The 17,214-nt window shown below is 41.2% G+C and overlaps 1 protein-coding gene across 1 annotated transcript; it reads left to right on the plus strand.

Moving 5' to 3' along the window:
• Nucleotides 1-13,293: 13,293 nt before the first annotated feature.
• LOC103374908 (ecto-ADP-ribosyltransferase 5-like) lies at nucleotides 13,294-14,853 on the plus strand. The gene is made up of 3 exons (XM_008305061.1): nucleotides 13,294-13,370; nucleotides 13,523-13,607; nucleotides 14,068-14,853. Exons 2-3 carry the CDS (start codon nucleotides 13,539-13,541, stop codon nucleotides 14,800-14,802), a joined length of 804 nt encoding a protein of 267 aa, XP_008303283.1. The 5' UTR covers nucleotides 13,294-13,370; nucleotides 13,523-13,538; the 3' UTR covers nucleotides 14,803-14,853.
• The last annotated feature ends 2,361 nt before the right edge of the window (nucleotides 14,854-17,214 follow it).

The following is a 17,214-nucleotide window of genomic DNA, read 5'->3' on the forward strand; positions in this document are numbered from 1 at the left end:
GTAAATTGTAAATCGTTCCAGGACTTCCAAAACTTCTTACCTTTGGTCAAGGTTTGACAACTGCCAGTCAAGAAGTTGAAGACAATCACCTTTTTGCTTTTTAATAATCATATGTTTCATATTTCAAACCGTAACCCATACTTTATTCATCCACATCCTCCCCTATAGAAAGTGAGCAGAATCCCTGCAGAGTTCTGGAGAAAGTAAGAATTAGTGCTCTGGGGGGTTTGTAAGCCATATTCAATATTGATGTCCTTGACCAGCAGTGGGGTTGAGAATTTAAAACCAAAGAAATATATGTGGCAGAATTGCCATCCATGCATCTATGATCAATACCCACTTATCCTTTGCAGGATCACAAATAGGGGGAAGCGCATGCAGCTAAGACAGAGTGCAGCGAGCTCATCACAAGTGAAAGAACACGCATACCGGCTCCCAGTTCCCTCCAATCATCAACTTGGGTTTATTCTGTGTAAATTACATTATGCACTGTAGCAACACCCTCCTCCCTTTTGTCTGCGATGCTTCCTTCCACTCTTGCTGTAACAGCCAGCAGTGGAGTAAGTGTGCCACTTCCAGATTGATCCCTCTCTTCTTCACTCCCTCCCTTCCTCATTCCTCTCCCCTCTCCCATTGATTCCCCCGATGGTTCTCTCGCTCCCTCCCTCACCGTTCACACCTTTTGACTCGTCATTCTGATCCCTATTTTTTCTTTGCTCTCTGCTCTTCAGATTTTCTGTAATACTCTCCGAGACTTTCTCACAACAACCTGCCCTCATGTCAGTTTTTCCAGTGTTTCCTCCTCTGCTTCTACATCACCGCTTCTACGTCTCGTAACCTCCGTCCAAAAACACTGCTCCTTTCTTCATGGTCCGCCTTTCATATTCTCCAACTTCTTTTCTGCCGTTCCTGCTGCTCTTCCTCGTCCTTTCTTCCCCCCCATAATCCTCTTCCTCTGACCTTATATTCCCTCATATCGTCTTTCTTCTTTTCTTTCAAGTGGTTTTCGTTCCTTCGCTTGCCTCTCTTCCACATTTCTTGAACTACCCCTGCTTTCATCCCTCCCTCTTTCCTATGCAGTTTCCATCCTAACCTCCTACTTCTTAAATTTCCCTCAAGGCCAATTTATTCACTGCCTCTCCCTCATCATGCTTTTCCATCATCTCTGTCCATCCATTCCACCCTGTCCCATCCTCACCAAGCTTCCTCCATCCTTGCTTCACTTCTCGTATTTACTCATTCGCGCACAGTCTCACATTTGAAATCTCCTCCATTCCCTTTGAGTTTTCTGTTTTCCCCGTCTCTTTTTCGATCCTGTCCTTTTCCCTAAACACCCCTTTTTATTATTTACTTACTCTCTGCTATAACTCAGTATGTACTGTACTCAGGGTTTTCACTCTCGACTCCCTTCCTCCCCATCCATACTAACCCTTTCCTCTTTATTTTTTAGCTGCATCCATTTCTTTTTTTTTCTCTCAGCTGGGAACGCTGAAGTAATTCGCTTAACACTACACCCTCCCTGCCCACACACACAAATACACACACTCCTACCTTGCTGCTTTGTACAGAGATCATTCTCCACTGGGTGGACTCTCTAGTCTTCTACTTCTGTGTCTTTGCTGTATTATTCTGCTCCCCTTCTGCTCTCCGAGGTATGCAACAGCTAAAACCAAAAAACCTGCTCATCAACAATCCCTCCCATCCTCTCGCAGGCTTTACATTCCCTGTTTGCTTGCACTGTTGCTTCACAACACGAGCTTCAAACCTGACTCTGCCTGGTATTCTCTCATCTCTGCTGGGCCTTGAGTGTAACATGAGATTGATACTTATTCTGAAACCTGTCCTCTGTCTCTACCGTTAGCTTTTTTAAAACTGTTTTTTAAACATCTCTTCCTGACAAAATCCAATGCCCAATCTATCTCTGCAACATTATTTTGCCATTTATCAGCACTCAGAGCATCTTGCATCTCTTCGGCCTCTCTCTGTTTTTGCAACTCATTCATCCCTCCCTGCTCACCTCTCCATATCTTTTTAACATGGTCTGCTGCCCAACCCCCAACCCCCTCTCAGGGATGTTGCCTCTGCTCATAATTACACCGAAAAATACTCAGAATGCAGTCAGGGTGAGACAGACTCACACAATGCTCACACACACATGCTAACCTGCACACTCATAAGCAGAGTTGATGTTGAGAACATCTCAGGCAACTTCAAGAACGGGGACCAAATCACTGGAGAATGCTGCCATCTGCTGGATTTTTGTTAAAATGTCATAGCTGTCTTCTTACAGAGGACATTTTCACAACAGGAAATGCACATGTATGCAAAATCTAATTAATGATGGCTCAGTTCTATTTAACTGCTTCAGTACCAGGGTCATGGTTTTTTCCTTCCTGGGGTAACACTTTTACTATACGACATTACAAAATGTCTCCTGTTTAAAAGGCCTGTTGGAGTAGAAAGACTATAAAATTGCATCAGAGCCTTTATAATGCCATTATCTACAAATTAATGTTTGGAATCTATGAGGAATTACCTATACAGATGAGAATACTATGCATCCATTAGCTATACATCGCTTCATCCTAACGAGGGTTGCAGGGGGGCTGGAGTCTATCCCAGCTGATAGGGTGAAGGCAGGGGACACCCTGGACAGGTCACCAGTCTATCGCAGGGCTACACTTAGAGACAGACAACCAAGCACACTCACATTCATACCTACGGATAATTTAGAATCACCAGTTAACCTCACTTTGGGACTGTGTGAGGAACCCGAAGAGAACCCACGCTGCACAGGGAGAACATGCAAACTCCACGCAGAAAGATCCCGGGTGTTCTCACCGGGATGCGAACTGGCAACCTTCTAGCTGCGAGGCGACGGTGGTAACCACCTCTCCACCTTGCAGCCCATGAGAATACGAAAGAAGACAAATATATCAAACAACGACAATATTAAAACCACTGACAGGTAAAGTTTCAGGAAGTGGGACATATAATGCAGCAAGTTAGCAGTCAGTTCCTGAAGCAGTTGGAAGCAGGAGAAATGGGCAGTGTAAAAGTGTGAATGACTTCGACAAGGGTCAAATTGTGATGGCGAGAAAACTGGGTCAAAGCACTTCCAAAAGTTGCAGACCTTGTGAGGTGTGCCCAGTATGCTGCGGATAGTACTTGTCAAATGTGGTCCAAGGAAGGACAACCAGTTCCATGTGTGCACATGGTATCCAAAGGCTGGCCAATGTGGTCTGTCCCACAAGAAAAGCAACTGCGGCACAGATCATTGAAAACCTTAATAATGGCTATCATAGAAGGGTATCAGAACACACAGTGCTCTGCTGCTTGTGGGGTTTTGTAGTCACGAACCAATCGGTGCTCATGATGACCATTTTCCACCACTGAAAGTGCTACAATGGGCCCATGAGCATGAAAGCTGCACTACGGAGCAATGAAAGATGCTGGCCTGGACTAACAATCCCATTTTCTTTTAAATCATGTGGATGTGTGTGTCATGTACCAGGGGAAGAGATGGTAGAATGATGCACCATGGGATAAAGGTAAGCTGATAGAGGCTGCGTAATGCTCCCGGCAACGCTCTGCAGTGAAGCTTTGAATCCTGGCATTCATGACACTTTGACACATACCATCTACCTAAACACTGTTGCAGACCATGTGCACTTCTTCACAGCATCAGTATTCCCTTGATGGTTATTTCAGCAGGATAACACTCTGCAAACATTATTCAGGATGGATTTGAGGAACATAACAAAGGTGTTTACTTGGCCTTACAAATTCCTCATGTTTGATCGAGGATGATTATGCTGGAAAAACAAGACCGATTCATAGATACCCCACCTCAGAACTTACACGACTTAAAGGATCTGCTGCTGACATCTCGCCGCCTGATACCCCCAGACCCCAGCAGAGGTCGAGACATAGCCATCACAGTCGCCAAACTGGATGCACTCTGAGTTCTAGTTAACCAGAAACAGTGTCTAGACTTCACAAGTGTTATTTCACACAGCCCTGTCAAACCACAGCCACAGCAAATATGCACACGGACGTTTACGCTCTATTTCACTGCATTTAATATTTCAGCAGCTGCCACACCCATCATGTCCATATCTAATATTCTTAGATCTTTTTGTGTGTTCTGAAACACTGATGGCTCTTTGTAGCTTTTAAAACTTTAAAAGTATTTAAATCATACAGCACATTTATTGTCCTGTTGTAGCTTTTTTTTCTTGCGATGTCAAAACCAAAAGTTGTGAAAGAACAACCATCATCACCAAATAAAACTGATTTCCCATGACTGAACAGACAGTAGTTAATAAGCAGTGCAAACATGCAGGCTGGCAAGCAAAAGTGTCTGACATTTTTAAGCAGTGCCAGGTGCTGCCTGAAATGGATAAACAAGGTCAAAGTTCACTTTCACTTTTTGTTCTCCGTTACCTCCTTTGGGAATTATCTGGCATTTGAGCTACTAAACATCCCCTGATGTTCACCAGGTTGTCTGCTTTCTACATCTGGAGAATGATGTGCACCATAGCAGTAAAGTTGCCGGCTGTGAAAGCAGACTGGAAAGCTGCGTACAGCTGAAGGCAACTTCACAGTTGAATGATAATTCTCTGTGTGTTTGTCACCGGAAGCAACATATTACACATAACGCATCCAGCTCATCCACTGGTATTATACACATATTATTCATTGAAGGTTTAACATGATGATATGTTCCCAGCCATAAGCAGACAGAGCCTCAGGTTAGAGAAATGTAGTAGTCGACGGTGTCCTCATAAATACCATGTTCACTAATAACTCCTGGAAGCTGTACTTTATTCCTCGACCTTGGACTGTTCATATAAAGAGAACACATTGTGCGAAAATGACTTCCCTTGTGGTTCTGAGCATACCGCACGAACCCGTTGCAGCGTCTCTTGTTCACACCTTCCTCCTTTCCTGTTACTCACAGTGGTCAACTTGTGAATAATTTGACAAAGGGGAAGCCAAAAGAAGGTGCATTTGCAGGTATGTCTGATAACTTTGCAATCATGTTTTAGTTGCCAGAACTGGATGTTATAAAGAATACAACATTTTGCATCTTTGCAGACATTTAGTACAATTTGCATGGAAAGCGAGGAGTTTATATGTTTTATATACATACAGTTTTAAAACCGTAGACTTCACCTTTATGTCTTTCCATTGCGATGCTGTCACTGCGGCTAACGTCAGCTCTTGCTTGTTGTCGGGGTTTCGATCTCTGTCATTAAGCTTTTAACTCGGCCTTCAGCCAGTGGGAAGCAGCTCAGTTTGATTGAGATGAAGCAACTGACTCAGCCAGTCAAGTATAGTCCACCTCTTCGCCATGGAAAGCTATGTGGCAGAATGTCTGTGATAAATGATAAAAATGAAATTCATCAAAATAACGAATTTTGATCAATTTGACTGACACACAGAATGGGCCTCTGTACTTCTGTTTCCATCATGTTTCTTCTGTCTGCAGTCAAATCACCAATAAATGCCAATGTGCCAATTCCACAAGCAGCCAAGTATTAACTCACGAGCTGCTCCTTTAATTTAAGGAGGATTTTTGTTTCATCAGTTGTCAGAACTTGGCTCGAAGACTCTAATACTTTCTTTTTGGAGGTTTCTGTGAACTTGAACTCGACCTTTTTTCATTTCTGAGGCTTGCCAGGCCTTTGCATCCCCTCGTCAAACCCTCTTCTGAGGCTGTTTCCATTGAGTTTTCTTCCTCATCATTTCCAAGAAGCATATACTTCCACAAACTTGAGAGCATTTTTGACAGCTGTGCAGCCATAAAAGTGGTTTTCGTCACCATGCAAACGATTTTTAGGTCCTCCACAAAACTTGTACCACATCATTCGACATTTCATAGTTTTTCTGCTGTTTTTTTCCAACTGCTAATCTTGGAAAGCCACTTACTTTTAATAACTCTCTGATAGAATTTTGCTTCTTCTTAAGTGTTATTATTATTTTCACTTGTTGAGGTCATCCCTTTTTTTTCACATTTAGACAGACAGCTCTATCTCACCCTAAATGTCGTCTGTCTAAGACCTCAGAGCCACATGTGATCTCACACAGCGACACATGCAAAACCTCTAACAGCAAAGTGTCAAATTTTTTTCACAATGCTGTCACATTATGTGTTGCGAAGGCCGTGTCTCCTACACGGCTTTTTTTTTTTTTATGTGTGGGAGACATAAAAAAAAACATGAGTGAAGCATGAAGCATGAAGAAAAAGACTGTTTAACCGTAACGCGTACATGCAAAGCTCATGGCGGATTTGTCCGTGCGCTTAGGATCATTCTCCTCTTGAAAACATTACCAACCACTTCAAGCACTCTTTGATATGATGCAGAATTCATAGTTGAATCACTGACTGCAAGCTGCCCAGTCCCTGAGGCAGTGAAGCAACCCCCAAACCATAACATTTCCATCATCATGCTTCACAGCTGATACAAAGTTCCTCTCCTGCAAAGCTGCACCAAACACTGCTACTGTGGCCAAACAACTCCACCTTTGATCCGTCTGTTCGGGGAACATTATTCCAGAAGGCCTGATATTTGCTGGTATGTTCATGGGTAAACTGTAGTTTCGCTCTAAGTTTCTTTTTGGACAGTAAAGCCTTTATCCTGCCACACCTCCCATGGCGGTCACATTTGTGCAACCGCTTTCTGCTTGTAGACACTCCTGCTACCTGCAGAGGCTCTGATGACATTTTGGACTTTTTTTTTTTTTTGGAGACTTTCTTTTTTTTCTACAAAAAAGGTTGCTCTTGGGCTGGATTTTCTGGGGCAGTCAATTCTGGACAAATTGACTGTCCTTTGAAATTTCTGCCCCTTGCAGATGGTTTTCCGTACAATGGAATGATGTATTTCAAGCATTTTGTGAATCTTTTTAAATCCAGTAGCAGACTCATTGTCATCCCTAAACCTTTATATTTTGAAGGCCTCAGAGAGCTTTTTAGATGTTGTACATGATGACAGTACACACTTTAAAAGGACACCAGAACATACATGTCAAAGGTTCAATTAGGGATTTATCCAATCACCGGCACCTAATCTGGAAACCCTGATTATGACTTTATCCAACTGTATGGATTTGAAAGTGTACGAAATGTTTGCTTGCCTTTTTCATGATCTGTGTTTTTTTGTATTATTGTTATTATTTAGATCATGAAAATTGCAAAATGCTAATTTAATGTGCCATTTGTTTGACTATATCACCTCTACCCACCTTTATCTTTAGGTTTTGTTTCAGTTGATAAGGAAAAAGTTAACACACCATTTGTCACAAGACACCTTCGCATACCACACAATACTCTTCACACGTTTCACATGTAGGTTTTGACGCATGTGGCCTTGAACAGGAAGTTAATGGTTTCACTCAAGACAAAGGACTCACGCTAAGTTCAAAGCTTCAGCAACATTACGCCTCGTGTCATTCTCACACTCAAATACGTCCAACATTTACTTTTATTGAGCTTTTCAGGAATCCCACTAAATGTTATGGAACTCGATCTATTTGTCCATTAAACTTTTACTTGCTATAGCAGTGTGTCCTTGAACGCAAACATGACTGCTTTCTTGTCGAATGGAGGAGTGCAAAACCGACAACTCTGACAAAAAGGTAAATATATGGACCTCCTGACTAAAGCATGGAAATCGTGTTCTGCTCTTTACAAAATAATCCAATATTCACAATAGTCTTCTGTTTTCTTCTGTGTTTCATGTTCTTTTGCTGTACTGCATACAAAAACAACACAACTGTAATAAAGTGTTTGTCAATCAGATTAAATGTAATGAACAAAAAAAATGTAGATTATCAACTTTTTATAATCTAGATTTTCTGACTTTCTTAGTATAATCGTGAAGGAGCTAACAGTGTAGAATTGTACCAACAACATATGGCAGCTTTGTTAAGATTATTACAGATGCTTTTTGCTAATACTGTTGGCCAAAATGTTGGTAAACACAGTTTGTCTTGGCTGTGATCAATTCTAAGACTCAATTCCCAGCTGCATCTCTAATTTAAGCTGAGATTATTACTCGCTTTGAAAGCATGACATTTTTTTTTTCAACCCAGTTGCTCAGACAGTGAGAGACACTGCTAATTGGCTTTGAAATTAACATGGCTTGCAAGCTGTTTGTTTGGGTCTGACTGAATTGATTAAACGGGTCTAGTATAGAAATCGCCTGCAAAGTGCAATGGTAGGTGGTCTTTGAGGTGGTAACACTGGTTAGGGTGTCTGTTTGCGCACTTGGTTCACTGGGAACACAGTGCTGCACTGAACGCATCATTTCCTTTAAGAGGAAACAGAATGGTAAAAATGAAACCCACTGCCCTGAGCGCATATACACAAGCTAGTGTGGGAATCAATGTGCAACTCACAAACATTCAGGTTTCTAACACACACTGGGACTGTGTACATGACAATGCGTCTGTGCAAACTTGATGTTTCTTATCAAAAAGCACGTTAATTAAGAATTTGACTTGCCATTTAATCCTTTTAATAAATCTGTTGTACAGGCAAGTATGTGTGTTCCTGCATACATTCATGTGTCAAAAGAAGTTTGTGTATATCTTATGTGTGTATAAATGGAGAAGGTGTTTGCCTGCCTGTAGTGATGATGAGTAACTGTGTTTGCTGGATGTTTCCTGTAGGCTCCATGAAGGTGAGCGGGTCCTTCCACCTCAATAAAGCCAAGCCATGGAAATTATTTAAGCTGAATAAATGTCAGCCGTGATCAGTGTTTACTCTGAGCAAGCTCATGCTCAAAGTTGAGTTAAAAACTTCTTAATTTAATGCCTATAAATACAGCAAAATCTTGCTTAGGTCAATAAGCATTTAAATTTATTCAAATTAAAAAAAAAAAAAAAAAAAGAATTATCTTATTATTATCTTAAGACAGTTTTTAAATTGTAGTGTATCACTGTCTTTCTGATGTCACACATTGATTGGAGGGCTGCAAGGTGGCTCGGTGGTTAGCACCGTCGCCTCGCAGTTCGAAGGTCGCGTCCCGGTGAGGACACCCGGGATCTTTCTGCGTTTGCATGTTCTCCCCGTGCAGCGTGGGTTCTCTCCGGGTTCTCCAGCTTCCTCCCACAAAGTCCAAAAACATGTTGAGGTTAATTGGTGATTCTAAATTATCCGTAGGTGTGAATGTGAGTGTGCTTGGTTGTCTGTCTCTAAGTGTAGCCCTGTGATAGACTGGTGACCTGTCCAGGGTGTCCCCTGCCTTCACCCTAAATCAGCTGGGATAGACTCCAGCCCCCCACGACCCTAGTGAGGATTAAGCGGTGTATAGATAATGGAACGAAGGATGGATGGACATTGATTTGTAACAGTTCACCTATTAATTCCGAGGTGACAGTGTCACAACGCTCTATATAAAGGAGACGGGCGGATCTATGCCTCAGCAGGTGTGAAAATCAGACACTCTCATACATTTGTTTTGGCTCAGAGCCTTTTACTTAACACACTTTACTTTTTTACCCCCCCGCTCACATACACAAGCGCATCCCCAGACACAACATAGCAAAACGACACGGCTGAAAAACAGTTCAGCAAACAGCTCATGGCCCGTCCGGCTTCATATATATAGTTCAGCCACCACCTGCACGGCTCTGCAAGGCCGCAAACAAATGCACGCCACAGTACTCGTGGCAGGGGGCCGATGCCATCAACAGCTGGACCAACTCACGGCTCTGCGCATCAGCCCTCCTTTGAACGACGGCTCCGGTCCTCGGCAACTCCGCGAAGCTGTCCGTCCTCCCGTTCCAGCACCTTTAGTTATTCCAAGAAGTTCCAACAAGCAAAAATCCAAACTCCGCAGCCAGGTAACTCCGGGAAACCTCCAAGTTGGCGTGTGTCGTCATCCCACTACGTGCCACCGCGCGCGTGCACTGCACTCACCTAAATAGAGGTTCATGCAAAGCCACGCCCCCAACATACATTTGACTCAATAAACAATACCTGTGAGCCCAGTAACAAAATACATCTACACTATTTCACAGACAATCATAAAGCATCAGTTCACCCCTGCTGGGTGCGTATGGAGTGAGGACAGACCGGGCCTTTACAGATTGGAAGTAAAGCTGCCTATGCTAATAAAATACTATTCTTCCATCATGTTTAGTTATTTAGTTAATACATGATTTATAACTGATGACGTGAAAATGTGGAGTGCTTTACTTTTATTTACTGATTATTGATCGTTTTTGCCGATTTTATTTAATTGTGTCATTTTTCATTCCCACAAAATTCAGTCCAACGAAGCTTCTGCTTGTGCCAGCATGACAGTAGAACAGTGCTGAAGAAAGTGAGTTTGCACAAGACGTTTTGATACAAGCATGTACGTCAGATTTAGCAATGCATTTAAGTAAAGTGCTACATTTCTATAAGTTTCATTACATGTAGTTTGTTTTTACTTTGTTTTTACACTACATTTATATGATAAACTTTTTTTCTAGATTGACATTTTACAAAGAACAAATCATGACCAATTACAACATTTACATACTGATAATACATCAATGTGAATGATACAGTTACATGATATAACAACAGTGTTAAAACAAAGTGGCCTGTGACCATTTTGAGCGAATGGGGTATAGTATGCAGATAGGGAAGGACCTGGACCTTCCAAGCACTTAATTTCTCAAAGTGGATATCGGTTAGTTTCTACAAAAGCAACCCAGTGTCCACAAAATAGAATCCAGTGCCATTCCTGATGCTACCATCAGATGGTGCTCAAGTGAAGAAGGTTCTAACTGTGCACTGATCATCCTTTCACCTATCAACTATACCCACTTGAATCTGTAGAGGTCACAGGGTCAGGGCACCCTAACATGCATGTCTTAGGACTGTGTCAGGGAACCCATGGAGGCCCGGCAACAACATGCAACACAGAAAGGCCCCAGCTGAACAGCAGCTTCAATCTGAGAACCTCCTGGCTGTGAGGCTACATTGCTAAACACTCCTCCACTGTGCCAACCATCAGTGGTCATAATATTCAACGTATTTCCTTTAAAAACATATAAAATAAAACCTACTCACTTCAGCACTGACGGATAGCATTACTTTTCATTAAAGTAACTGAGATTCAGCGAGGTGTCCTTGATATGATCTGAGGCAGCGGTAGAGAGAAGTGTGCGCATGTCTGGGTTGTATCTTCTGCAGAGCCATTCAATGATGAATGATGATACAGTGCAAACTTGAGAGGTCGAAACACTTTTCTGTTTCACTACTTCAGCTCTGTTATTTCTATTCCGTTGAGCAGAAGCAGATTCAGAAGTGATGTACAAGGTAGACAGACAGTTCAACAGGGAAAAGGTGTAGGTATAGTGCTGGGTGAACAAGGCCGGGACCAGGAGATAAAGTATTAAACTTCTCTTGATTTTGGGAATAGATAATGAAGAATGATAAGCTTAAAAGACATTCACATTCAACTAAAATGTTCCATGCATAAATAACTCAAACACATGATTCACCACTTGTGACTTCTGCAGAAAGACACTTTACTTTTACCAAAAAATAACTCTAGTTTCAGAGAAATGATCCTTGACTAATCACTGACCACAGTGTGGGAGATCTTCACAAGTTAGTCATTCTGTACTGGAAATGCCTTCACACTACGGCCAAGAATATCACAAATGATGACTCCCACAACTGCACCACTGGCTGGGTCAGAATCTCTCGTCTGCAGCACATTTCAAGATCTCAGTGTTAATTTTGTTAAACATAATTTTACAGTGATAATTCTATATGGGTTCTCTCCAGGTTCTCCGGCTTCCTCCCACACAGTCCAAAAAGATGTTGAGGTCAATTGGTGATTCTATATCATCTGTGGGTGTGAATGTGAGTGTGCTTGGTTGTCTGTCTCTAAGTGTAGCCCTGTGATAGACTGGTGACCTGTCCAGGGTGTCCCCTACCTTCACCCTGAGTCAGCTGGGATAGACTCCAGCCCCCCTGCGAACCTAGTGAGGATTAAGTGGTGTATAGATAATGGATGGATGGATGGATGGACAGTTGTGGGGTAAAAATTCTCATTGAAGCAAAATGCGATGTAGTGGCAGCGAAATTCTATGTACAGTACTCAGGTAATCAGGGACGACAAATGCAATCCAAGAAAAAAACAAAGTTATTTTTTTGTACAATGCTGACCGTTCAACTACTTCTTAATTCTTTGGCTTCTCATAGTTTTGATGTGGAAATGGAATTGAAACAATTGACGATTCTTCAAACATTCACCCAAAATTCAGATGTTTTGCTCTACAGCTTTTGTCTGATACTGCACCTATGTCGCTTATAGCATCAGTCACACAAACCACGGGTCACAAGCTTCATTGTGATCGACCAAAATTAATCAAAATTAACACATCTGTAGCGTCACACTATTTTGTATGAATGTGTGACAGAGCCTGTGAGAGCTACTGGTTTAAAATACTTTCGTTTAATAGAGTAGCTTAAATGCTTGGTTCTTAGTGTTTGCACTTTTTGGAATTGATTAGCTTCTCCAAATATAATGACAACAGAAGTGAAGTGTCCATGCTCTCTAAAACAAGGAGTGGTGTGAAAAACTTTTCAAAATATGACAAGAGAATTGTTGGTGGTTTGTATGTTTCTTTGGCACAAAGGTCCCTGAAGCCAGCGATGGACTGAACTCTGAAAAGGTCTAAATGTATGCTAAATGTTTCTGTTCACTCTTAGTTTGCCCTCCTGTTTTCATCGATGGTGCAACTAAACCAAATGCACCTCAGATTAAATATTTCTTGCCTTTGCACAGAGCGATGAGATCCATTAAGCAGAACATTTAAGATGTTCAACCTGCTCTGCATGTGCTACTGCAAAAGAAAAGTTGATAATGTACTGAAATTACTGTTTTTAATCCTATTCAGGACTTTTGGGGTCTTTTGGACCCCAGGCCATTTAGTTTAGGTGACAGGTATTGTTTATTTTTTATTTTTGAAGATATTTTTTTTTTTAATTATACAAAGAGGGACACTTGGAACGAAACATATGTCAGCTTTTCAGAAAATGTATTTAACGTAGTATAAAAGTCTATAATGAATACCAACAAATATTTTTGCTGATGCAGGTAACCTTTGGAACAGCTGATGATGTTACACACCTACACATGGTGCACACACACACAAGAACACGCTTTTTTTTAAAACGCTGTCAGAAATCACCCACAAACCACAGACGTGCAAATGCGCATGTGCACATAGGAAGGCAGGAGGTATATATGCTGCTGATCATGAGTCCTGAGCAATGCAGAGCACCCACTTTCTGATCAACACTGCAGACTTGTGCGGTTCACTTTGTTGTCGACATCTTCTAATCCCGACGACAGGTGAGTTCATCTTTCAAGTCATACCAACTTTTTGTTTTTAGATTGTTGAAAGACTTTTAGACTTTTTCATTCCATTCTTATACATATTGCATGTGTGTAATACTAGTACACATTTGCTGACTTATTCTCTGACTGTGTAATTTTACAAACAGTTCTCCAGATTACTGAATGAACATGCGGATCCTCAGTCCACTGTGTTTACTCCTTTGCTGGATGCTGTCAGCAGAGTCCATGTCGGTAAGTGCAGCATATGACATTCATCATATCATATCAAGAAGCTTAGACATATTTGAGGAGTCAACCAAAAGTGCTTTTTGCTTAAAATCTGAAGCATTTAATCCTAAATACAACTAAGATAAGGGCGGTGGGCTGTAACAATATTAATTTCATTAACTTTTAACATCAGTCAGTCTGTTCTCGTGAATCTTCGGAGCTATAAAGCATTTTGAGGCACAAATGATCAATATTGATACCATCTGCCTGCATTAGCATTGTTCTTTTCTTATGTACATGTTCTTTATTGCAAAGAATTGCAAGCTAATATAGCATGCCACTGTTGCATGACAACTCCAAGGCCAGTGTCGATCTCTCAAGTTTCTAAATAGAAGAGTTCAATACCAAACTACAAGTTTAAAACTGTTGCTTAAACAACCTTCCCTGACCTTTCTCCTTTTCCCTGTTTTTTTTTTTTTTTTAGATCCGTTTCAACTTCACTCTGCGAGATGCCAACCAGGTCATCCCGTTGAGTATGGTTGAAGATTCAGTTGATGACCTGTATATGGGCTGCAATGAAGTAATGAGGGACATAGTCGAGCACAAATATTTTAAAGAACTGCATGTGGGACCATTTGAAAAGACCTGGAAAGATGCAGAAAAGTGTGTCAAAGAGAAATTCGAAAGGAGAAAGAATAAGGCTCTAACCAAAAAACACATGCAAGCAATCTGTGTTTACACAGGTGATGATGTGTACAAGGACTTCAATAATGCAGTCAGGATCAACAGGGATGTCTATACCTCGACATTCCAGTTCCACATTTTACATTACTACCTGACTTCGGCCATACAGATCTTGAATCAGAATGACTACTGTCAGACTTCCTATAGACGAAGCCGTGACGTGTTTACTGGCAAAGTCGATCAGAAAATTCGGTTTGGTTTTTTCGCCTCCAGCTCCTACAAAACAAACCAGAAAGATTTTGGTAGTGAGACCTGCTTTAAAATTAAGACGTGTTTAGGTGCTTTTATACAAAGTTATTCACAGTTTGTGGACGAGGGAGAAGTGCTCATCCCCCCTTATGAGACTTTCAAAATCAACGGGATACTTCGCGGTCCGAGTCAAATTCCAGAAGAACTGAATGACTGTAAAGTTGTCTTTGTCTTGGAAAGTGCAGGTGTTCTGAGCAATGTGAACTGCAAAGCTGCGTGCGGATAAAGGTTTAGTGGTTCTTCTTCACTAAGTAAGAAGTCTTGTTCCGCCTTCTTTCAGCCTTCCAAATGTCTTGCAGCAACCGATTAAATGATCATTTTAAACCATATGCTGGACTACATTGATAAATACAAATATGTAGCTTCATGTTTTTAATTTTTATTATGATCCTTGTGCTCTTGAGTTTCAACATAATATCATTTTCTGTGCACACTTTTGAAAAGATTTCCTCATATGTTCAAATTTGCTTTCATCAATACAACATCAACACATTTGTCACTGGAAAACTGTGCAAAAATCATGATTGTTAAATCATCAAGGAAGGGAGAAGTTGTGTCCTGGCTGGTGTAACACATGTTCATTTGTGTACATTTTTTTCCTAAATGATTTCTGTAACTGAACACATCGTTATCAAAGTGCCAAATAGAAGAATAACTGCTTTTGTGCCAACTAAAATAATGCTGTTCTTTCTGCATTTATGATAATCACCCTTGCTTTCATCATTCTTTCAGCAGACAAATAAATACAATTTTTGACTTGCATTTGACTTTATCTTTTATTCATACCTTATAAATTATTATTACAAATTTGACTGACTGAATGATTGTTGTTGTTGTATAGAATATATGTTATATTGATTTAAAAAATAAAAAACTAAAAAAAAAAAGTGAGCTTTTACAAGATTGAATTTCCCTTCTGGGATAAATAAAGTATTTTTCATTTCATTTCATTCATTTTCATTTCATTCATTTCATTTATTCATAAAGGGCCACACAGTAACATATAAGGCATCAGCATACTGCAAGTTGTTTTTATTTTCATGTCGTAATGTTAACAAAAAATCAAACTATGAAAGCTCTGGATCAGGCAGCACGTTGAGCCACGTGGAGATGAATCAGTTTTAGGCCAGAGTGGGATAAATGAAGGAGCCGGAGAAGCTGTTCAGGCCCTCAACATTCCCACAAATCTGCCTGCCGTTGAGCAGCTCTACATACACCTGGCCTCCCTGCTGCAGCGACAGCAGGATTGTCTGTGAGCTGCTGTCCTCTGAATCCTCCCTGTTGTCCTCCCAAGTTGAGGCCATCACTTGACCGTCTCTCATGAGTCGTACCTTGTAGTACATCCTCTCGCCTGCCCCGCCCACCTTGGAGTAGACCGAGAAGGAGAAGGAGTAGAGTCCAGAACGAGGCGCTGTGAATATACCTGGAAGAATGGCATTTTTAACTTGGATTTATTTTCACAAGGAACCTCTGTACTATCCCTCTCTCGTCCAAACTCAGCCAGTACTGACAAGTATTGTTCCATGCTGCTACATCACAACTAGGCAAACCTTTGATAGTATGATGGTTAAATTATTGCTTGTGAGCACTTACCCAGAGCAGGGTTATATCCACTTCCATGGTTGAGGGTGACAACGTCATAGGGAACAGGCCTATTCCTGGTGAAAGGGCCAAAGCAGTTTGTTTTGTGGCTCAAGGAGGCTGTGAAGGCAACCCTAATTCCTCCTGAGATAGAGGCAGGTAAGAAAAAGGACTTGTGTTAGGAAGATCCTGGTTGTCTTTAGTTTGAACTGAATAGGTTTGAAAAAGTTGTCAAACACACACACACAATAACTTATACAATAATAACCTACCCCATAATTATTATCCCTACAAGACTACTTTTAAATTAGCTTTTTTTTTTTTTTTTGATCAGTGTTGAAAAATTAAAACACTTGACTATAAAAGCCGCTTTCAGTTTTTGGTGTTGTTGTTGTTGTTGGCATGTTATGTCACTCACTCCTGATTGGTTAGAATATAATGTAATAATTACTGTAACTAACTATTGTACTTTTTTAAAACTTTTGCCTAAAATTTGAAGTAAACAGACAACTTTTTATCCAGGTTTCTGAAAAAAATCAAAGTTTGAAAATAGTTGAGATGGTTTTTCAAACATCCAATCCCTGAATCAAATGAGAAATGAAAAAAAAAAACAACACAAACACTGCTATGATCAGAAATAATCGACTGAGTGTGGACTTTTCTTTTGAGTACCTATGACTTCAAGGATGCTTTCACCCAGTTGGAACAAGTCCTTGGACAGGTCCATCATTCTAACAAAGACTTCATCCTCCACTTTGAAGAGCTCCGTGGCTCCGCAGCAGCAGCCCCGCAGGCGCTTGAACGCGCAGTCGCAGTCCCACTTTCTGCAGGGCAGCTCCCCCTTCCATGCAGCTACGGATGGAGAAGGAGGGAAGAGAGGGTTATTAAATTACAATAAAATCGTCATACACATGTTCCATTAAGGGCTGCAGGGTGGCGCAGTTGGTAGCACTGTTGCCTCGCAGCAAGAAGGTTGCCAGTTTGCGTCCCGGTGGGGGCACCGGAATCCTTCTGCGTGGAGTTTGCATGTTCTCCCCGTGCAGCGTGGGTTCTCTCC

The sequence above is a fragment of the Stegastes partitus genome, unplaced genomic scaffold, assembly GCF_000690725.1.
Source record: "Stegastes partitus isolate 25-593 unplaced genomic scaffold, Stegastes_partitus-1.0.2 Scaffold2396, whole genome shotgun sequence".
NCBI classification, from domain to species: Eukaryota; Metazoa; Chordata; class Actinopteri; family Pomacentridae; genus Stegastes; species Stegastes partitus.

Bases quoted from the DNA above. Each gene is read 5' to 3' on its own strand.
- LOC103374908 (XM_008305061.1), top strand. From the start codon at position 13,539: ATGAACATGCGGATCCTCAGTCCACTGTGTTTACTCCTTTGCTGGATG. The intron at 13,608-14,067 runs GTAAGTGCAGCA...TTTTTTTTTTAG, and splicing joins TGTCAGCAGAGTCCATGTCG to ATCCGTTTCAACTTCACTCT.